This window comes from Elephas maximus, chromosome 5 (genome assembly GCF_024166365.1).
Source record: "Elephas maximus indicus isolate mEleMax1 chromosome 5, mEleMax1 primary haplotype, whole genome shotgun sequence".
In the NCBI taxonomy this organism is placed as follows: Eukaryota; Metazoa; Chordata; class Mammalia; order Proboscidea; family Elephantidae; genus Elephas; species Elephas maximus.
In genome coordinates, this window is record NC_064823.1 from 120,993,296 (window position 1) to 121,017,435 (window position 24,140).

At 38.1% G+C, this 24,140-nt stretch overlaps 1 protein-coding gene across 3 annotated transcripts in view; it reads left to right on the top strand.

Moving 5' to 3' along the window:
- The window catches only part of PDS5A (PDS5 cohesin associated factor A), a 166,836-nt gene that overhangs the window by 136,468 nt on the left and 6,228 nt on the right, over positions 1–24,140 (top strand). For all 3 annotated transcript variants that reach the window (XM_049886936.1, XM_049886938.1, XM_049886937.1), the window contains 6 exons: positions 1,281–1,413; positions 1,962–2,081; positions 5,175–5,237; positions 6,562–6,707; positions 7,939–8,047; positions 13,075–13,427. In XM_049886936.1, the coding sequence (XP_049742893.1) occupies positions 1,281–1,413; positions 1,962–2,081; positions 5,175–5,237; positions 6,562–6,707; positions 7,939–8,047; positions 13,075–13,427 (924 nt within the window). The remainder of the gene's footprint in view (positions 1–1,280; positions 1,414–1,961; positions 2,082–5,174; positions 5,238–6,561; positions 6,708–7,938; positions 8,048–13,074; positions 13,428–24,140) is intronic.

The window sequence follows — 24,140 nt, forward strand, 5'->3', positions numbered from 1 at the left end:
AGGTTCCAGAGAGCACGGTGAAAGGTTGTGGGAAAAGAGGAATCAACCCTGTTAGGTAAAGCAAGAAGCACAGCATTAGAATCAGTGCACTCGAGAGAATGGGTAAACATAAGGAATTACATTTCTTTGGCAGTAACCAGGATAACAGAGATGTGAGATACATGGTTCCAAAGTTTTCAAAACATTGTAATTTCAGAAAAATGCAGTCTTTTATGTGTGTGTGTGTATGTGTGTGTGTATATATATATGTAGTTAGCACATAGTCTTAGAGTATTTGCAAAAAATTAAGGTAGTATTGGCATTCTTATCATAGGACTGTTACACTTTTTGCAGTTACTTCAAGGAGTCATATCTACATTATATTGGCACACATTTATGTATGTGTCTCTGTGTGACGTAGTCTCTTAATACACTCACATGGAATATACGCGAGGACCTTCACATAGAGGATCATCAAATGATTTCTTCTATGTTGATTCAGTAAAGCAGTGGGTTTTGTGTCACTGACTGCTTAAGAATCATCCTGGGAACTTATTAAAAACATAAATTTCTAGACTCTACCCCCAGAGTTGTTGATTTATGTTCCCCAAGTGATTCTAATGTTCACCCAGATTTGGGACCCACTTTTTTTTTATTTAGAAATGCAAGTGCTCCCTTTAGATGCTTCATGAGAGATTTCAGTGATAGAGGCAGGCGACAAAAGTTCCCAACAAGGTATTTATTCCATTAAGCAAAAGTACCTGTATCTTCTCAGAGTCGTTAGGTACCATAAAGTTGGTTCTGAGTCATAACAACCCTATGTACAACAGAACAACACTGCCCAGTCCTGTGCCATCCTCACAATTGCTGCTGTGTTTGAGCCCATTTTTGCAGCTGCTGTGTCAATCTATTTCGTTTGAAGGTCCTCCTCTTTTTCACTGACCCTCTACTTTACCAAGCATGATGTCCTTCTCCAGGGACTGATCCCTCCTGACAACATGTCCAAAGTGTGTGAGATAAAGTCTCACAATCCGCACGTCTAAGGAGCAATCTGGCTGTACTCCTTCCAAGACAGATGTGTTCATTCTTCTGGTAGTCCGTGGTATTCCATATTCTTCACCAGCATCATAATTCAAAGGCATCGACTCTTCTTCAGCCTTCCTTATTCATTGTCTAGCTTTCACATGCATATGAGGTGATTGGAAATACCATGGCTTGGGTCAGGCACACCTCAGTCTTCAAAGTGACTTCTTTGCTTTTTAACACTAGTGTTTTAATAGGTGAATCTGTTTACCACTTAGGTGCCTGTGGTTCATGCTTGAAGTTTTAATGACAAAGAATGAGAACAATAGCCATGCCTTTATGAAAAAGATGGCAGAGAACATCAAGTTGACCAGAGATGCCCAGTCTCCAGATGAATCCAAGACAAATGAAGTAAGATATATGTTAGGCCAGTAGGTAGTAAGATGTTACAGAAAAAAAAAAAAAAAATACAGCCCTTGGCCCACCTGTTTTCCTGACCATTAAGTAATAATTTAGATTGCACATTTTTTTTTATGGATATTTATAGTCAGTTTATATTGCATCTCATTACAAATGAATTCTAATATTTGGGGAATCTTTAATACTCTGGAAAAGACTGAAACTTTTGCAGAGCAAGAGGATAAGAACTAATAAAATTTATGGCTATCTTATGAACTTGTGGTAAGAGTTATGGATAAGTGGATATTCTTTTTGTGAGTTTTTGTTCTGCCTTTGTTTTCATTTTTGTTTATTCTTTTTAATGCGTACTTGATATTCATGTTAAATTAAGGTAGAAGGTATTTTGTTTACCAGGAGGGTACCTGAGAAGAAATGCGAAACACCAATATTAAATAATCAAGGAATAAATGACCACATATCCTCCTTTTGACTCATAGTTAGGACTTGTGGTTATTTTGTACTACTGAAAGTTACATTTGCTCTTTCTTTTTTCTCTCTAGAAACTTTATACAGTATGTGATGTGGCTCTGTGTGTTATAAATAGTAAAAGTGCTTTGTGCAATGCAGATTCACCAAAGGATCCAGTCCTCCCGATGAAATTTTTTACACAGCCTGAAAAGGTAATTTCCCCTCATTTTTCTACTGTACTATACTGACTTAAATTTCAATTAATGTCAGCCCCACAGGCAGATATTGGATTGTCTTGACTATGGAGTAAAAACAATGCCTCTGTGAATTTTTCGTGGAATAGGAGGTTGTCTTCCAGAGCCCTGCAAGACAATATTCTCACCTTACAAAGTTGAGACTACATATCAAGCTTAGTGTTTCAAAGTAGACATAAATCTTTGTTGCTGTTTTTACCTGAGCTACTTTTCTGGGTATTTCTAATATGTAAAAGGAGTTTTTGGATTTCTTAAATTATTTTAATTTCATTGAAATACTGCCAGTGTTTTTGCAGACAAGTATAACGTAAATATATATATACAACTATATGTGAAATAAAATGTTAGCGTTAATAGAATTGGTATTGGCAACTGATAGACCAGATTTCTAATCAACCACTCATAACTTTCTCATTTTTAAAATGTAATAATAGCACCTATGTTCAATTACTAATATACTATATAAAAAAAAAACTCCTTGGCGTCAAGTCGATTCAGTTCTACCCTGTAGTACAGATCAGAACTGCCAACCTTCTGGTTAGCAGCCGTAGCTCTTAACCACTACGCCACCAGGATTTCCAATATACTATAGAGGTTTATGTAAAAGAGCTTATCACATTGTAATCACTCAATAAATAGTATTATTAATTATTAATACATATAGTTCATTTATTTTTCTGGTATCAAAGAATTAACCTTTCTGTGTAAATAAATTTTCCAGCTAATTTAGGTTTTTTTTTAATGTCTTTTCTTTATTTGCCTTAAGGTAACATTTTGAAGCTTAACTTCCCTGAGCTTTGCTTAAAAAAACAGAATCCTGATTTTTTTGTGTGTGTGATAAAAATACATATAGGAAAGCATTTGCCATATCCAATTTTTTACATGTACAATTCAGTGTCATTAGTTATGTTCATCATGTTTTACAACAGTCACCACTATCCATATCCAAATTATTCCACCACACTTAACAGCACCGCAGTGACCCCTAAGCAAAGACACCCACTCCCACCCCTGACAGCCACCAATACTTTGGTCTCTATACATTTAACCATTTCATGTAAGTGGGCTCACACAATATTTGTCCTTTTGTGACTGACCTAATTCATTCAGCATAGTGCTTTCAAGATTTGTCCTACTGCCTAAATATTTTTAATTAGAAAGATTTTGTATATATTTTTTATAGATATGTCTCATTTATATAGACCCCCTCAGAGTAATCCTACAAAAGAACATTCCAGGAAGTAGACTTTCCTGCTTTGAAAACCATACTTTGACAAAAATTTTAATAAAATCTTCATTACTGATTTAGTATTCAGTATTTACTGTACCTGGCTTTTTTAGGAATAATAAGAATTGCAGAAGTCTTTGCTCTCAAATTGAATCTAGTGGTCTTTTTAAATATTCCTAAGCAGGCTCTTGATTTTAAATTTACCATATTTCTGACCCACAGTGTTCATGAATGGATTAGTACCTAAATAGAATGTTCATAACAATGATGATACCATCATTAAGAATTAAATTCTGTGCATCACTATACCTAAATGGCATTTGTGTGTTTGAGTGTGTGTGGTTTGTTTTGATAGCTGATGCTTACTTAGTGTTTTAGCCTTCTTAGTAATAACTCTGTTTCCAGTATGTAACTTTCCTCATTTTCTTTTCTAATTTGTTGCTTTTTCATCTGCTATAAATCGAAACGCTAGAAAACTTGGTTTGGTAAGATATTGAGCCTTGCGATGCTGTAGTATATCTTCACAAATAGAGTGAGTGAACTTTGGTGCTCAAGCTTAGGAACATTTATTTTAGCTCCATAAAACCTGTGTGCAAAAGAAATGATACAGCTTTGCCTGCCACACATGCCAAAAGTGTGATTTCCTCACAGACAGAATTAAGCCCCATGTTCCATGGCGCAGGCGTGTGTGTATATAAGTTAACGGACTTTTTGATTCTAGTAAATTTTTTTTTTCAGTGACATCATTTTGGTTCGTTTTCTGTTTTTCAGAGTATTTAACGGGGAGAGGTATCAAAGGATCAAATTCGAACTCTTAAGTTTTATATAGATACAGCAGCTTTCAAAAATGTATCATCAGTATCCCCATCCCCATTCTATTTAATTCATCAATTAATTGGTTAATATTATTTCCTCCAAAGAATATTGTGATTGACTTAATTATATTTTGCTAGTATATTTACTTATAGTTCTAAGTAATAAAGTATTTTTAATTAAGGTGACAGTTTTTTTCCATAATAAGTTTCTTGAGATCCAGCTTGAAGTTCTCTCAGTGACTATTAAAAACAAAACTTGTTGTCGTCAAGGTGATTCCAACTCATAGTGACCCTATAGGGCAGAGTAGAACTGCTCCATAGCATTTCCAAGGAGCGCCTGGTAGATTCGAACTGATGACCCCTTGGTTAGCAGCTAAACGCTTAACCACTGCACCAGCAGGACTCCAGTGACTATTACCAAAAAACCAAACCCGTTCCTGTTGAGTCCATTTCCGACTCATAGCGACCCTATAGTACAGAGAAGAACTGCCCCATAGGGTTTCCAGGGAGTGCCTGGGGGATTCAAACTGCTGACCTTTTGGTTAGCAGCTGTAGCTCTTAACCACTACACCACCAGGATTTCCAGTGACTACTAAGTGTCCGGTATACACATAGTACCATATTGGATACTTTAGGAGCCCAAAAGAAGTAAAGTTTATAATAGAGTGGAGGAGGTGAAGGTAGTTTAAGGAATGAAATAGAAATCATTTGCCGTAAGCCATATGAAAAAAAAATAGGACTATTATTTCATTTAAAATGCTATCTAAGAAATTTGTCTCTGACATTTACCTAAGTCTTATTTGCCATTGATTTAATTTAAAGCTAGACTTAATGGTGTGGTTCATTAAATAAGTTTTTATTATTTGCTGAATTGATAATGTATGTTAGCACAAATGTAATTGTTAATGTAAAGCACAAAACCTGAAAGTGTTGTTTAGGATAATAAAAATTAATACTTATGTTCACTTTGATTAATGTTGCTTTTTTCACCCCCGCCCCCCGCCATAGGACTTCTGTAATGACAAGAGTTATATTTCAGAAGAGACAAGAGTACTTTTGTTAACAGGAAAGGTATTATATGCTAGAGAATTTTGGGGTCTTTATATGTATATTACTTCTGCTATTCCTAGAAATAACCTCTATATGTCCCCCAAAATTTATAGTTCCTGATTCTTAAAGATCCTGTTGTGTATTGTATCTCTAAAGCACCTGTTCTCTCAGGCTTTTTCTGCCATGAACCACTCTTAAGAATTGGACCCACATGTTCTCATCAGTAATGATAGGCTTCAAGTTATTTAGAACCCACAAAGCAGATTTTCCTGATAAATGGTATAATAAATTAGGATGTGTAAGGTAAAGAAAAGAAACAGTCTTAAAGTACTGATGAGTTAGCTCATTTATATTCTAAAAAAGTACCGCAATGTGTAAAAACGGCGTGGGGGCAGTGTCTCACCTCCTCCAACTTCACCAGGGGGAAGGAGAATCAAGATCCACAAGGCTGATTCCCATGAGGCAGGGTTCAGACATGCTCCTCTCTCTGCCACCTTCATCAATTCTGACACCAACCGTCCCTCCCACAGCACTGTCTATTGGGTTCGATAATTCATTGCAATGGCTATGCAGAACTCTCAATTATGGGGTTTATTAGGGAAGTAAAAGTTACAGTTCAGACTAAGGAACACTCAAGATACAGTTCTTCCAGTAGGATAGCCTCTTCCCAGCCATGCTCACAGGCACGCCTCTCCCTGGTCTTCAGTCTCTGCCAAAGGCACTCAGCCTTCTCTGTCTCCATGGGCCAGGAAGCCCACTAAACCATCTCCTGCTCCCGGGTCTCTCCTGCTGGTCTCTCCTACCTTGGTGGTGGGCTCCTCCCTTCTCTGGAATTGGCTCTCTTTTAAGGCAAAACTGACCAGTCCCCTCAGTAGGCCACAAGTACCCTATCACACAATCACCTGGGTGGGAGTTACAAGACCATGGCTAGAAAGTAAAACAACACAAAAGTAATTAATCACATCGCAGATGATACCAAAAAAACAAAAGGAAAATTAATTTTTGGTAAACAGTTCCCAAACTTATTATTGTATACATTGAATAATTTGCTTATAAGACATTTTATTGTATATTTTACTGTTCTAGGAGTACTTTTTACTTGACTGAGCAATAAGGAATAATAAATACTTCCTAGTTATACAATTAAGTGGAAGTAATGTTACAATTTTTAGTTGTATTAAGACAAGCACAATTTTGCAGAATTATCATCTCTAATAAAATGAGTGTTTACTTCCAAAGTAACAATTCCTTGGCTTAGGCTAAACAGTATCTCTTACATGTATCTAAATTTGTATGTATGCCTTTTAGTAAGGTATAAAATAACATACATGTGTGTAATTTTTAGCCAAAACCTGCTGGAGTGCTAGGTGCTGTAAACAAGCCTTTATCAGCAACGGGAAGGAAACCATATGTTAGAAGCACTGGAGCTGAGACTGGAAGCAGTATCAATGTAAATTCAGACCTGAGCCCTTCAACCGGAAACCGATCAAGGCAATTTTTTTCTCCAGTTATTTTTATTACTATTATTCACTTAGTTCATCTTTTAATATACATTCTTAAAGCACTGTATCACAAAATAGACCTCTGCCTTCAGAAAGTGTCTTGAAACAAGATAATACTGATGAATTTTAGCATAATTAATGAGGGAAACAGAGTAAACTACATTTTAAAACAGTGTAGCATTCTAAGTGTATAGAAAAGTTAAATGAAAAAAACTAAGAATTTGTGTTATAGCTAGAAGTAATTTACATGAAAGTATTTACTACAAAAACCAAACCCACTGCTGTCAAGTTAATTCCGACTCATGATGACCACATGTGTTATAGAGTAGAACTGCTTCATAGGGTTTTCTTGACTATGATCATTACAGAAGCGGATCACTAGTCCTTTCTTTCACAGCGCCACTGGGTGGGTTCGAACTTCTGACCTTTAGGTTGGTTAGCAGCTGATCACAAACTGTTTACACTACCATATAAGAAAATTCAATACTTAGGAAATCTATGAAAATATAACTCTTAAATAAATTGAATTAACAATGCTTTTTTAATATTCCATGTTTATTGTAGCATGTCAGGCATTCACTGTCTTAGCGACTCAATGAGAATTTCCACGTGACCTACTTTGTCAGCAGTAAATAGTGAGGCTTTTAAAGATTGTTTTCAAACCCATGAAATCTTAAGAATAAACTCACCTCAACCAGTGTTGTTTTAAAACCATTTTTAGCAGTAGAATGCCAAAATATAAAATTATGTGGAGCGGCTGTGGTTTAAAGAGATGGTGGGGGCTCGACCGTCTCCCATATGGCCTTTCCTGCTGGTAGCCTCCTCCCCTGCAGCACCTTGCAGAACATTGAGAACACAGACTAGAACGACTGTAATGTGCTACGATCTATAGTTGTAGTTTTGTTTTAGGATTTTACCTCTCCATCCTCACTAAGAGATAAGGCTTAGAGTAGTTATTTTGTTTCTTGACAACTAATCTTTTTGTCAGGTGGTTTTAAGCAGCGATTTTTGTCTTATATTATTAAGATTAAGTGGTAATCATTAACATGATAGACCAATAGCCTGCAACCACAGAAGATCCAAATCTTGCCAACTTTGCTTCACTTGGCCATCTTTCTACGCCAACCTGAACCTCGATTTCCTTATCTGTACAGTGCGAGAGTAAACTTTTTAGTCATGTGGTGAAATAAAGAAGCCTTGTTTATATTTTTCTTCAACAGGGAACAGAGTTCAGAGGCAGCAGAAACTGGAGTTAGTGAAAACGAAGAGAACCCTGTGAGAATTATTTCAGTCACACCTGTAAAGAATATTGATCCAGTAAAGAATAAGGTAAATTTTTTAATTTAGCAAGAGAATTTCTCCTGTGGAGATTAGTATTACAGCTTTATGGTAAGTGTAGGAAACCCACAGCAGGGAGGTTAGTGTACATAACGTGTGTATACACCACCCCCTCGTAATACTGTGCTGCTGCTCCCCAGAAGTGGTTCCAGCCATAATGGTGTCCTTCCCCACACAACCTCTCCCCAGCCTCTTGAAAGAATAGGAACTGAGTGTTTATTGATACTCTATTATAGAGCACTCTGCTTTGTTTCCCTTGTCTTTTAGCAGTTAAACCTTGCCAGGGGTGAGTGGGAGGCGGGGGGAAAGTGGGAGTCGTTGTTTGGGGGATGCTGAGTTCCTGTTAAATGGTGGTGGAGTAATCTGGAGGAGGCTTGTGGTGATGGTTTTACAGTGTGATAAGCCACATCAGTGTCATTGATTTTGCATATAAAAATTGTTGAATTGGCAAATGTTTTATTACATATATTTTATTTACCACAAAAAATTTTACTTTAATAAAGTTAAACTTATAATTTAGCCTTTAAAACTTTGAGTTTTGTTTAATCACTATATTCTTTGTTGTTGACCTTCTTACTGCGGCACCCACTTTTCTCAACCTTTTTTGCGGAAGCAAAAGAACACTAACGTAATTGGTAGGAGCATCAGACAAACCTGAGTCTGAGTCCTGGCTCCTCCACTCACTGGCTGTGTATTCTTAGGTAGATTATTTGACTTTTCTAAACTTTCATTCAACTGTAAAAATGAAATATAACCTACCTCAGTAGAAATGATATGAAGATACCATCAAATATTTGTTTTCCCACAGAATCATGTTCTTTTTATTTATTTATTTTGGTGATTTTTTTATTTTTTTTTCTTTCAACTCTAGATGAAGGTTTACAGAACAAACTAGTTTCTCATCAAACAGTACACACGTTGTTCTATGGCACCGGTTAACAACCCCACAACCTGTCAACACTCTCCCTTCTCAACCCTGGGCTCCCTATTACCAGCTTTCCTGTTCCCTCCTGCCTCCAGTCCCTGCCCCAGGGTGGGTGCGCCTCTTTAGTCTTGTTTTGTTCCCTGGGCCTGTTCAATCTTTGGCTGAAGTGTGAACCTCAGGAGTGGCCTCATTACTGAGCTGAAAGGATGTCCGGGGGCCATATAGAATCATGTTCTTGACATGCTTATCTTTTTGTTGCCCGCCATGTATTTGTGGTGGTCATCAAACATTTTAGATATTATTACTTTTGGGTACATAAAATAGACTATACACAATAGCTGAACTCTTCCTACCCAAGCTCACATTATCTGAACTCAGAAACTGAACAAGTATGGATAAATTTTGGGATAAGTCTCATACTGTCCCAATTCTTGCTCCTCACGATCTGAAACTCATCATGTCAGTAGATTGCCGGTAAAAGGATACTTCTTACTATCAAAACTCTTTGAATTCAGGAACCCACTAGATTTGAATATTGAAGGATCCTTATGTAAATTTTAACAGTCTTGACATAAGCTTAGATGCAAAAATGCATATTGCTGTAGACATTCAGGTAAACATGTAATACACATTAAGAGGTGATATGAGGGGCCAGCGGTGATTCAGTGGTAGAATTCTTACCATCCATGCAGGAGACCCGGGTTCAATTCCTGGCCAGTGCACATCATGCACAGTCACCACCCGTCAGTGGAGGCTTGTGTGTTGCTGTGATGCTGAACAGGTTTCAGTGGAACTTCCAGACTAAAACAAACTAGAAAGAAAGGCCTGGCGATCTACTTCTGAAAATCAACCATTGAAAACTAGTCTGATCCACAACCAGTCATGGGCATGGCTCAGGACTGGGCAGCTTCCCATTTCTTTTGTGCATGGCGTCAGCTCCATGTTGTGCGTAGGATCAGGGGCCGATTCAATGGCAGCTAACAACAATGGGAATGCAAATACTTTGATAATGAAATACTTCCAGCAACTGTCAAAGAAAATTTTAGATTATGAGTTTTAGAAGGGATCTTAATGTATAGCTAATAAAACCTGTATATAATTTTGATAAATTAGATTTTTTAATTCAAAATTTCTGAGAGGCCAAACTTTACTTTCTGATTAATCTGTAATATTGTTCCTAACACTTAGTTTTAACACTTCCAAAGAATGTTTTAACAAACTCGCTTTAGCTTGAAGACACAGGGGTTGTATTTTGGCAAAGCTCAATAAATTCTCATCAGGCCCCCATAAGTTTATGTGGTTATTTCTTTATTATTTCAAAATCGTGTGTGTGTGTGTGTGTACATGTTTACAAATCAACACATTATTTTTACTCTGAGGGAAACCAAATTGTAATAAGAAGAATGAATAAGAGAAGTACTGTAAAACAAAGTAACAAAACATACATTTCCTGTGGGTTCAGGTAGCAGTACTGCCGGTGTCCTCTAGAAGTCTTCCTTTTCTTGGTACCTGTAGCTGACCAACCATTCCCTCTTTATTTGGTTTTTACATGAGTTCTTTATTCATATACACTTGTATAATTTTCATAAATGTGTAAATGTGACTGTAAATGATTTTTAGTACAATCTTTTTTCCTTTTTAATACTTAAGTGTCCATATTTTTCTCTACTTTCAGTTTTTATGTATGTATACTTTTTTATACACATACATACTTTGTTTCCCTTTTTTGCCACTATAAACAATGTTAAAATGAATATCTTTTCGTATTTATTCTTATTTACTTTTATTTCTATGGGCTAAATTTCCAGGAATAGAATTGCTGGTCAAAGGGTAAATGTATTACAGATTTTAGATATTTCCTATTGCTTTCCAGAAAGATTGGAACGCTTGACATTTCTACCAGCAGGGTATGAGACTACTTTTTCCTCTACATACCCACCAACAGCAGATGTTACAGTTCTTTTGAATTTTTTTCAACTAATCAACTCTGATACCCCCTCATCCATTGCTGGTAAGAATGTAATACGGTGCAGCCACTGTGGAAAAGTTTGGTGGCTCCCCAAAAAGTTAAACATAGAATTAATAGATGACCGAACAATTTTACTCCTTAGGTATACACCCAAAAGACTTGAAATCAGGGGCCCAAACAGATGCTGGTACACCAGTGTTCATGTCAGCATTATTCATAACAGCCAAAAGGTAGAAACAACCAAAGTGTCCATGAACAGATGAATGAATACACAAAATGTGATACACATACAATGTGTGTTGTTTATTATATTGAGTACTATTCAACCCTAAAGAGAAATGAAGTTCTGATACATGTTACGACATGAATGAACCTTGAAAACATTGTGCTTATAAAATAGCTCAACCACAAAAGGACAAATATTGTAGGATCCCACTTAGATGAATCATAGAGACCAGAGTTTATTAGGGTTACCAGGAGCAGGTAGGAAGAGGAAAGGGGGAGTTTTTGCTTAAGTGACACTGAGTTTCTGTTAATGGTGGGGAAAAAAATGGAAGTGGATAGTGATGATGGTTGCACAACATGGTGAATGTAATTAATGTCACTGAGTTGTACACGTAAAAAAATGTTGAAATAGCAAATGCTGTGTTATTTATGTTTTACCACAATGAAATTAAAAAAAAAAAAATGCCGAAAATACCTAATATCCTACTATTGTTTTAATTTGCATTTCTCTAAGCAGCAGTGAATTTGAGCATCCCCCAGTGTTAGTTGACCATTTGGATGTGCTCTTTTGTGAATTGCCTGTTCGTATTTTGCCCATAATGTATTTTTCTTTTCCTCCCCAACTTCTGATGCTTTTGTAATTTTTTTCGCTCCCTTCCAGTCCAGTCATTATATAGCATTAAAATGTAATTTGGGTTATGTTTGTGCTTGCGGAAAGTCCTTCAATGACTTTCTTTAGCACTTGGAATAAGAATAAAATCAAATTTCTTAATATGTCCTATAAGGCCTTCATGATCTGGCCCATGCTTGCTTCTTCTACTTTATTTTATACCATGTTCTCATCACTCCTCATGGTCCAGGTTCCTTAAATCCACCAAGTTCTTCCCCTGTTCAGGTACTTTATGTGCCTGTTTCCTTTCTATAGAATAATTCACTGTTTTTTTGTGTGACAGGTTAAATAATATATCCCCAAAAGGACAAATTAGAAATTGGTGTTTCCTCTGACTTTTTGGAGTGCTCTGTTCTTTTAACCTCTTAGCTCTTCGGGTAATTTGTAATTATATATTTATTTATATACTTTTTTTAAATTGGTCACCTCTCATACTAGTGTACACGAGGACAGGAACCATAGTGCTTTTGGTCCTCAACCTATACCCAACAGCCACCTCACCTAATAGACATTCAGTTGTTCATTCATTCACTTGTGGAATGAATGATTTCTACTTCAGGTTTGATGGTGAAGGTCACTTTTATTCGAAAAATATTGTTCTTCATAAATGTCCATATGTCTTTTATATTAAAATGCAATTTTATTACTTTGAATATTTAGGATGACCTTATATATATCACATATATGCTAAACTAAAAGGAGGAAAAGGAAATGACCAGGAAAAGTAGAAAGCTAATGATTAATGCAGTAAAAAGGAACAAAATTTACAGAATGAATACATAGTAATACAATGAGAGATTAAAGAACTTCATGTCACAGAAGGGTGTAATAGTGATTTTTATAGTTAGGTGCATCATAGAGAAAGAATAGAGCATATTGAGTTATGAGAATATATACCTATGTTTTAAAAAGTGAAAAATTTAGAGGGAAAGGACCTTTCATTTGGTCAACTCGGGTTGAAGAGCAAAGCTGAGTAGATTTTGTCTATTTTTTATATACTGCCTGCGTATTTTCATAAGCATTTATTGAGCAAATTATATGTATCAATCATCATGGTAGCATTGGGCACGGTCCCTGCTCTCAAGGAGCTCACATTCCTAATGAATGTAATTAACTAGAAGCCCTGGAACCTCGATTCCTTTAAAATACTTTCACAATACTTCTTTCCAGTACAGATTGTTGATATTTAAGGAATTTGTGTTTATATAAATTGTTTTATGCTCTTTTAGGAGATTAATTCTGATCAGGCTACCCAGGGCAACATCAGCAGTGATCGAGGAAAGAAAAGAACAGCAGCAGCAGCTGGGGCAGAAAATATCCAGCAACAAACAGATGAGAAAGTAGATGAATCGGGACCACCTGCCCCTTCCAAACCAAGGAGAGGACGTCGACCCAAGTCCGAATCTCAGGGCAATACAACCAAAAATGATGATATAAATAAACCAGTTGGCAAGGGAAGAAAGAGAGCAGCAGTCAGTCAAGAGAGCCCTGGGAGTTTGGAAGCAGTTAATGCCAAAGCACCCAAATTGCAAGACATAGCCAAAAAGGCATTACCAGCAGAGAGACAAATTGACTTACAAAGGTAACATACACAATTGTTTCTGAACTATGAATTTAGATGTTTTGTTTATTAGTAGTATGTGCCAGTCAACCCCAAACACCTAGGCATTTGGTAGTGAAAACTGTCCTTGGTTTTTCTGAGTAGGTTGTAATGGTATTCGTCCTATAACCTCCAATTTTAAGACATCGATTTGAAAAGAGATCTCCCTTCTTTCTGTGGTTAATTTTAGTGTGTGGTAGTTTGATGTTTCTGTTTATTATCAAGCAGACTATTAACTTTTGCTTAGTATTCCTCAAATGATTGATTGTGTAGGATTTACTTAATGTAAAAGGCTACCTCTTGGATACAGAGGAAACCCCGGTAGCATAGTGGTTCAGAGCTGTGGCTCCTAACCAGAAGATCGATAGTTTGAATCCACCAGGCGCTCCTTGGAAACCATATAGGGCAGTTCTACTCTGTCTTACAGGGGTGCTATGAGTCTGAATCGACTCGGCAGAACGGGTATAGGTGGATACAAAGGTCCCGAAATAAACAAGATAGACACCATGAAACATGAACAAGAATATCCTGCCCTTTAGTTCCCCTTGTTACAGTTATATAACTGTAAAAAAATATAACGGTTAATCCTAATATAAATCAGCTTTCACCTTTGCTCCCAATGAAATAAGCTCATGATTGCTCATCTTTGATCACCCTTGGGCTAAGATGTCAGATTCTCCAAACTATAACAGTGATGCTCCAGGTGGTGATCTAAATGTTGTGTAAATCCTTACTTGGCCTACAATTAGAACTTAGCGTTGTGCCTTCTTTTATCCTGTGTACCTAAATCATATATACCCATACATTAGTTAAAAGCATCTTAAGTTCCCTGCAGGGAAGAGTCTCAGCTTTGATCATCTCAGGATACCTTGACCACTCTGCATCAGTATTTTTATAAAGTATAATGTCTTTGAAGCAAATGTGTTTGTGAGTACATTTTAAAATTACCATTTATGAAATTCTGAGGTTTAGAGTGATTAAATCTCAATATACTGTAAGTGCCTCTTATTTCCCAACCATGCTAGGATAAACCCTGGCCCTGGTGGCACAGTGATTAAGAGCTATGGCTGCTAACCAAAAGATCAGCAGTTCAAATCCACCACCCACTCCTTAGAAACCTTATGGGGCTGTTCTGCTCTGTCCTATTGGGTTGCTATGAGTCGGAATCAATTCAACAGCAACAGGTTTGGTATGGTTTGATTTTAAGCGCTCCAGAATTACAAACTAATATTTCTGCTTTCTCTTTTCTAATCATTTTGCATATATAAAAAGTGACCTGCTGTAAAATGCTAACCATCACCTGTAAAGGTGAATTTCTGTGGTATTTATCATCCTAAAATGACCCGTGAAAGCCTTAAGTAGTACCATACCAAGTAGATGGTATATAAATTAGAGGGCTAGCCCTGGCACTGGAGGCCTCAAGAGAAAGTGAACCTCCTGAGAGTCAGAAATTAGAGCACTTTTGCCCAAACTAGACTGGCATATATCATTGCACTATCTGGAAAGGTTTGCTAAGCCAATAAAGGAGGCAAACTTTATGTTATTTTTCTCCTCAACACTGAACCCGTGACCTATAGCAATGTATTTAATTTCTGCCTCCTTTTCTTCATAATTTAAGATATGCACCTCAAGGGATTGTTCTAAGATTTAATGGATTAATACATATAAAGTACTTAGTACCTGGCAGAGAATAAATACTTAGTAATTGTTACTGTCCATCACCTATCTGTCAGTTTGTCATACTTTGGTGGCTTGCATGTTGCTCTGATGCTAGAAGCTGTGCCACCAGTATTTCAAATGCCACCAGGTTCATCCATGGTAGATAGGTTTCAGCGGAGCTTCCAGACTCAGACAGACTAGGAAGAAGAACATGGCAATCTGCTTCTAAAAAACTGGCCACTGGAAACCTTATGAATAGCAGAGGAATATTATCTGATATAGTGCCAGAAGATGAGCCCATCGGGTTGGAAGACACTCAGAATACAACTGGGGACTACCTGCCTCATCAAAGTAGAGTCAAACTTAATGATGTGGATGGAGTCAAGCTTTCAGGACCTTCATTTGCAGATGTGGCACTACTCAAAATGAGAAGAAACAGTTGCAAACATCCATTAATAATCAGAACATGGAATGTAGGAAGTATGACTCTAGGAAAATTGGAAGTCATCAAAAAGGAAATGGAACATATAAAGTTGGATATCCCAGGCATTAGTGAGCCGAAATGTGCTAGTAATGACCATTTTGAATAGAACAATCATATGTCTACTATGCTGGGAACGACAACTTGAAGAGAAATGGTGTCACATTCGTTGTCAAAAAGAACATTTCAAGATCTATCCTGAAGTACAACATTGTCAGTGATAGGATAATATCCATACACCTATTATTAGGAAGACCAGTTAATACAACTATTATTCAAATTTATGCACCAACCACTAAGGCCAAAGATGAATATTTTTTACCAATTTCTGCAGTCTTAAATTGATCAAGTATGCAGTCAAGGTGCAGTGATAATTACTGGCGACGACTAGAAGGTGAAAGATGGAAACAAAGAAGGATCCGTAGTTGGAATATATGGCCTTGGTGATAGAAACAATGCCAGAGATCACATGGTAGAATTTTGCAAAACCAGCTTCTTCACTGCAGATACCTTTTTTCAACACCATAAACAGCATCTATACATGTGAACTTCGCTGGATGAAATAAACAGGAATCAAATTGACTACATCTGTGGAAAGAGACAGTGGAGAAGCTGAATGTCATCAGTCAGAACAAGGCCATGGGCCGACTGCAGACCATCAGTTGCTCGTATGCAAGTTCAAGTTGAAAATTAAAACAAGTTCATGAGAGTCAAATTCAAGAATATACCTTGAGTATATCCCACCTGAATTTAGAGACTATCTCAAGAATAGATTTGACACATTGAACACTTATGTCCAAAGACCAGATGAGTTGTGGAATGAGTTCAAGGACATCATACATGAAGAAAGCAAAAGGTCATTAAAAAGACAGGAAAGAAAGACCAGAATAGATGTCAGAAGAGACTCTGAAACTTGCCTTGAACATAGAGTAGCTAAAGTAGGTAGAAGAAATGAAGTAAAAGAGCTGAACAGAAGATTTCAAAGGACGGCTCAAGGATACAAACTATTATAATGAAATGTGCGAAGACCTGGAGTTAGAAAACCAAAAGGGAAGAACACACTTAGCATTTCTCAAGCTGAAAGAAATGAAGAAAAAAATTCAAGCCTCAAGTTGCAATATTGAAGGATTCTATGGGGAAAATCTTGAATGATGCAGGAAGCATCAGTAGAAGGTGGAAAGAATACACAAAATCACTGTACCAAAAAGAATTGGTCAGTGTTCAACCATGTCAGAAGGAAGCATATGATCAAGAACCGATGATAGGAAGGAAGAAGTCCAAGCCACACTTCCAAACGCATTGGTAGAAAACAAAGCTTCAGGAAGTGGTGGAATACCAAGTGAGATGTTTCAGCAAATGGATGCAGCACTGGAGGTGCTCACTCATCTATGCCAAGAAATTTGGAAGACAGCTACCTGGCCACCCGACTGGAAGAGAGCCATATTTGTACCCATTCCAAAGGAAGGTGATACCACAGAATGCGGAAATTATTGAAAAACATCATTAATATCACACACAAGTAAAATTTTGCTGAGGATCATTCAAAAACAGCGGCAGCAGTACATCAATGGGGAACTGCCAGAAATTCAATCCAGATTCAGAAGAGGAATGGAACGAGGGATATCATTGCTAATGTCAGATGGATCTTGGCTGAAAAGCAGAGAATACCAGAAAGTGTTTACCTGTGTGTCAGCTTGGTTGGGCTATGATTCTTAGTGTTTTGGCAGTTGTACAATGTTGTCATCACTTCCCTGTTGATACTTAATACGTGATCACCCCCATGATAGGATCTTCTGTGGTACCAGCAGGGGCAGGGCCTCTGGCGGCTCACCGCTCCCCTCAGCTTTCATCTCTCTGCCCTCCGTTGCCTGGCTCTTCCTGTTTGCCTTGCCAGGGCTTTTGCTTGTATCATCCTGCAGCTGGCTCCTGTTCCCCTGATCTCTGGTTGTGGAAACTTGAGCTGGCACCATGCCTTGCAGTCTTGCCTGCCGACCTTGCATTCGCAAGCCCCTGCGGCTACATGAGTCAGGAGAAGCCTACAACAGCCTTGCTTTCTGGCCTGCCTATCTTGGGTTCACCAGCCCCTGCTGCTCTGTGAGTCAGGAGAAGCCTTTTTCCTGCCCAACAGACTGGGGAGTTATAGCCTCTAAGAACCATGTGAGCTATTCCCTTGATATAAATCTCCCTCTGTCTCTCTCTCACTCTCTCTCTGTTTCTCTCTCTCTCTATACATATATATTCATACCCTTTACTAGTTTTGCTTCTCTAGAGAACCGAGCCTAAGACATTGACTATGCAAAGGCATTCAACTATGTGGATCATAAAAAATTATGGTTAACATGGCAAACAATGAGAATTCCAGAACACTTAATTGTTATCATGTGGAACCTATACACAGACAAAGAGGCAGTTATTCGAACAGAGCAAGGGGCTACTGTGTGGTTTAAAATCAGGAAAGGTATTCATCAGGGTTGTATCATTTCGCCATACTTAAACGCAGTCTGTATGCTAAGCAGATAATCCGAGAAGCTGGGCTGTATAAAGAAGAAAGCAGCATCTGGATTGGAGGATGACTCATTAACAACCTGCAGTATGCAGATTACACAATCTTGCTTGCTGAAAGTGAAGAGGACTTGAAGTACTTACTGATGAATATCAAAGACCACAACCTTCAGTATGGATTATACCTCAGTGTAAAGAAAACAATGATCCTCACAACTGGACCAGTAAGCAGCATCACAATAAACAGAGACAAGAGTGAAGCTGTCAAGGATTTCATTTTCCTTGGGTCCACAATCACCCATGGAAGTGGCAGTCCAGAAATCAAATGACGTATTGGGAAAATCTGCTGCAGAAGACCTCTTTAAAGTGTTAAAAAGCTAAGAGGTCACTTTGAGCACTAAGGTGTGCCTGACCCAAGCCATGGTGTTTTCAGTTGCCTCATATGCATGCAAAAGCTGGACATTAAATAAGAAAGACCAAAGAAGAATTGATGCCTTTGAATTATGGTATTGGCAAAGAATATTGAATATGCCATGGAGTTCCAGAAGAATGCACAAATCTGTCTTAGAAGAAGTACAGCCAGAGTACTCCTTAGAAGAAGGGAGGATGGCGAGATTTCGTTTCATATACTTGGACTTGTTATCAGGAGGGACCAATCCCTAGAGAAGGACATCATGCTTGGTAAAGTAGAAGATCAGAAAAAAGAGGAAATCCTTCAAGGAGATGGGTTGACACAGTGGCTGCAATAATGGGTTCAAAGATAGCAACGATTGTGAGGATGGCGCAGGACCAGGCAATGTTTGTTTATTATACATAGGATCGGTATGACTCTGAACTGACTCAAGGATACCTAACAACAACAACAAATTGTTACTATTACCATTATTTTGAATTTCAGTTGCTTTACTCCTTAAAATGAATTTTTAACTACATAAAAGTTTAACATTTCCCTTGGTGCTTGTTAGAATTTTCTAAGGAGTTTCTAGAATTCTATCCTAGCCATTCCTCACCCATATAAAAAATGATAGGGAAGATTTATTGAGCATGTATTTGCCCTGCCAACAACCATTGTGAGACAGATAATAATGCTACATTACAGGTGAGGAAATTAAGACATGAAAAAATAACTTTTCAAGTCACATGGTTAGTGCTACATAGTAGAGCTTTGAGCCCAAGCATTACATCCCTTATTAACTGCTCACTGTACTGCTGACAGTCTTAACTACAGTTGTTTCTAATCCTACTTATGTAGTATTTTGAAACATTTTTAATTATGAACACTCAACACTCTGTTGTTTGTTTTCCCTCTTAATGTGTAAAAGAGATGTTTTAATTTGTAGTTACCACCAAATTGTGGAATAGACTTGTTAAAACAAGTTCCTAGGAGCACAACAGAGAACCCCTGAGGGAGCAGGAGATTAGTGGGATGCAGACCCCAAATTCTCATAAAAAGACCAGACTTAATGGTCTGACTGAGACTAGAGGAATCCCAGCAGTCATGGTCCCCAAACCTTCTGTTGGCCCAGGACAGGAACCATTCCCGAAGACAACTCATCAGACATGGAAGGGACTGGACAATGGGTTGGAGAGAGATGCTGATGAAGAGTGAGCTACTTGTATCAGGTGGACACTTGAGACTGTGTTGGCATCTCCTGTCTGGAGGGGAGATAGGAGGGTAGAGAGGGTTAGAGGCTGGCAAAATTGTCACGAAAGGAGAGACTGGAAGGGCTGACTCATTAGGGGGAGAGTAAGTGGGAGTATGGAGTAAGGTGTATATAAGCTTATATGTGACAGACTGACTTGATTTGTAAATGTTCACTTAAAGCTCAATAAAAATTATTAAAAAAAAAAAAGTTCCTAGGGAGGGAGGGAGAGGGGTATTCACTAATAAGATACTAGACAAGAACTATTTTAGGTGATGGGAAAGACAACATACAATACAGGAGAGGTCAGCACAACAAGACTAAACCAAAAGCAAAGAAGTTTCCTGAATAAACCGAATGCTTCAAAGGCCAGCGTAGCAGGGGCAGGGGTTTGGGGACCATGGTTTCAGGAGACATCTAGGTCAATTGGCATAATAAAATCTATTAAGAAAACATCCTGCATCCCACTTTGGAGAGTGGCATTTGGGGTCTTAAACACTACCAAGTGGCCATCTAAGATGCATCTATTGGTCTCTACCCACTTGGAGCAAAGCAGAATGAAGAACACCAAAGACACAAGGTAATTACAAGCCCAAGAGACAGAAAGGGCCACATAAACCAGAGACTACATCAGCCTGAGACCAGAAGAACTAGATGGTGCCCAGCTATAACCGATGACTGCCCTGACAGGTAACACAACAGAGAACCTCTGAGGGAGCCAGGAGAGCAGTGGGATGCAGACCTCAAATTCTTATAAAAAGACCAGACAGTGGTGTGACTGAGACTGGAAGTACCCCAGAGGTCATGGTCCCCAGACCTTCTGTTAGCCCAAGATAGGAACCATTCACAAAGCCAGCCCTTCAGAGAGGGATTGGACTGGACTACCTGATGGCAGTGGGTATAAGACAAAAAATGATACTGGTGAGGAGTGAGCTTCTTGGCTCAAGTAGACACATGAGACTATGTGGGCAGCTCCTGTCTCAAGGGGAGATGAGAGGGCAGAGGGGGTCAGAAACTGGCTGAATGTACACAAAAATAGAAGCGTGGAGGGAAAGGAGTGTGCTGTCTCATTAGGGGGAGAGCAACTAGGAGTATATAGCAAGGTGTATATAAATTTTTGTATGAGAGACTAACGTGATTTCTAAACTTTCACTTAAAGCACAATAAAAATTATTTTAAAAAAAGTTACTTGTTTGTGATTTTCAGCTAATGTTTTAACTATGCCTCAATTTAAGAGAAAACACTGAATAGTCAAAATCCTGAAGGTGCGAGTTTATTTTTATTTCATGTGATACCATAGCTTCCGCCTTTGTACAAGATTTAAACATTTATCCTTGTTTTTGTTAGCTGCCGTTGCGTCAGCCCCTGACTCATGGCAACCGCATGCACAACCGAATCAGACCACTATGATCTGTAGGGTTTTCACTGGCTGATTTAGCTCTCATTAGTTGCATGTGTTACCTATGAGTTGCTTGATGTCTTGTCTGTATTTCCTGAAACTTGCTGAGAATCATATACACGTAATTTACCAATTCAGAGTATATAGCTAAGACTTGAGTTCACAAACTTTGGACACAACCAGTTGCTAGAAAAGGACATCATATTTAGTAGAGGGTCAGCAAAAACAAGGGAAACCCTCAATGAGATGGAGTGACACAATAGCCATGAAAATGAACTCAACATACCAACCATCATGAAGATGGCACAGGACCAGGCAACATTCTGTTTCGCTATCCTTAAGGTCACTATGATTTGTAGCCGATTCAACGGCACGTAACAACAAATAGCACCTTCGATCATCCTATTATCATTATAGTTTCAACCAACAAACTGGAAGAGAAGAACTAAGGTTGCCAAATCTGAGAGCCATCAAACATTACATCTCTGAGCTGAAGATAGAGACAGGATGACAGAATCATTTTGCTTAGTGCCCTGACACCTCAGAACATAGCCTAGGGGCCTTGCATTATGGACTCATCTATCGGTTGCTGCACAAAGTAGTTTACCCCTGGATTTTAAGCCTGAATGCAAGACTTTGATAAATAAGGTCCACCACCCGTGTGCTTCCCTGTGGCCCTGTTTTCTAACTCTAGATGGTACTTCATTCTTTTACTTACCTTGCATGATTCTTCATACCTTTCACTTGCTTAATTTCTCACTTCCCAAACGGTCAGTCCCTGCTCTGGTGACAACTCTCTGGGTGTCTGAGAAGAGCCTTCTTGACGTCACCCTAATCTTCTCTACATACTCCTTTGTCAGTTTGAGAAGGGGATGTCCCCTGGCAGTCAGTCTGTCACCTCCTGCTAACACCACCTCTGGAAAACTTGTCCAGTTTTGTTACTTGGTATTTATATTATGTTGTGTGATTATTTAAATTTTATTATTACATAGTTCATAAAAACCATTTTTGAAGTCCTAGTGTGTGCCAACCACAGTACTTGATGCTTTATGTTTGTTGTCTTATTTAATCCTTCAGCCCTGTTAGGTAGAGCTCTTAATAAATGTTAGTCTCTAGAGCCGTTTTAATACCACAATCATCAATTCTCATATGTGGCGAGTGCTAACCCCTTTAGAATTTCTGTTACTCAGCTTTTATTGACAACATTAGGTCAATAATTATTTTTACTATGGTCCCTATTTATATATCTATTTACTAATTCTGGTATAATTTATTCCCCTGAAACATGGATATTATATACAAAGATTTACTTAGATTTTACTTTTTAATATGGGATTCTATGCTGAGCATGTCAACTTGCAAAGTTACCTTTAGAACTTTTAGACCTCTTTTAATTATTGCAGTAAATGTGTTCTTTCAGTCACTTACTTTTTGTTTTGTTTTTTTAGGTTCTAATAAATGTTTTGTTTATATTTTGGGCTGCATTTGGAATTGTTACTTCCCTTGAGAAAATTCCTTCAATTCACTCTATACATTTATAAAAATTAGCAATTTGTACTGTTGTCACTATGAGTCAGAATTGACTCGACAGCAATGGATTAGTTGGTTGGTTGGTACTATGGTCAGGAAATAGTGTCTGAACAACTACACACTTAATGTTCGCCCTCTGTGAGTTCTGGGTAAAGGGTTCATCATTTCAGGTGTTTAGTTTACTTTTTTTCCTTTATGTCTTGAGCTTTTCTCTAGGTGTTAAACAGTTCCAAACATTTTACATTAAAAATGTGTTTTTAATAGGTCTGCTAATTCTTGCCCCCACATGTCTGTCAGTTTGTCGTACTGTGGGGGCTTGCGTGTTGCTGTGATGCTGGAAGCTATGCCACCGGTATTCAGATACCAGCAGGGTCACCCATGGAGGACAGGATTCAGCTGAGCTTCCAGACTAAGACAGACTAGGAAGAAGGACGCAGCAGTCTACTTCTGAAAAGCATTAGCCAGTGAAAGCCTTATGAATAGCAGTGGAACATTGTCTGATATAGTGCTGGACGATGAGCCTTCCAGGTTGGAAGGCACTCAAAAGATGACTGGCCTCCTCAAAGTAGAGTCAACCTTAATGCATGGATGGAGTAAAGCTTTTGGGACCTTCATCTGTTGATGTGGCATGACTCAAAATGAGAAGAAACAGCTCCAAATATCCATTAATAATCGAAACCTGGAGTGTACGAAGTATGAATCTAAGAAAATTGGAAATCATCAAAAATGAAATGGAAAGCATAAACATGGATATCCTAGGTAGTAGTGAGCCGAAATGGAATGGTATTGGCCATTTTGAATTGGACAATCATATAGTCCTCTATGCTGGGAATGACAACTCGAAGAGGAATGGTGTTGCATTCATCGTCAAAAAGAACGTTTAAAGATCTATCCTGAAGTACAACGCTGTCAGTGTTAGGATAATATCCATAAGCCTACAAGGAAGACTCGATGGCACTGGTTTTTTGTTTGTTTGTTTTTTACAAGGAAGACCAGTTAATATGAATATTATTCAAATTTATGCACCAACCACTAGGGCCAAAGATGAAGAAATAGAAGATTTTTATCAACTGCTGCAGTCTGAAATTGATCGAACATGCAATCAAGATGCATTGATAATTACTGGTGATTGGAACGCGAAAGTTGGAAACGAAGAAGGATCAGTAGTTGGAAAATATGGCCTTGGTGATGGAAACAATGCCAGAGATCAAATGATAGAATTTTGCAAGACCAACGACTTCTTCATTGCAAATCCATCTTTCACCAACATAAACGGCAACTATACACATGGACCTCGCCAGATGGAACACACAGAAATCAAATTGACTACATCTGTGGAAAGAGACGAAGGAAAAGCTCAATATCATCAGTCAGAACAAGGCCAGGGGCCGACCGTGGAACAGACCATCAGTTGTTCATATGCAAGTTCAAGCTGAAACTGAAGAAAATCAGAGCAAGTCCACAAGAGCCAAAATATGACC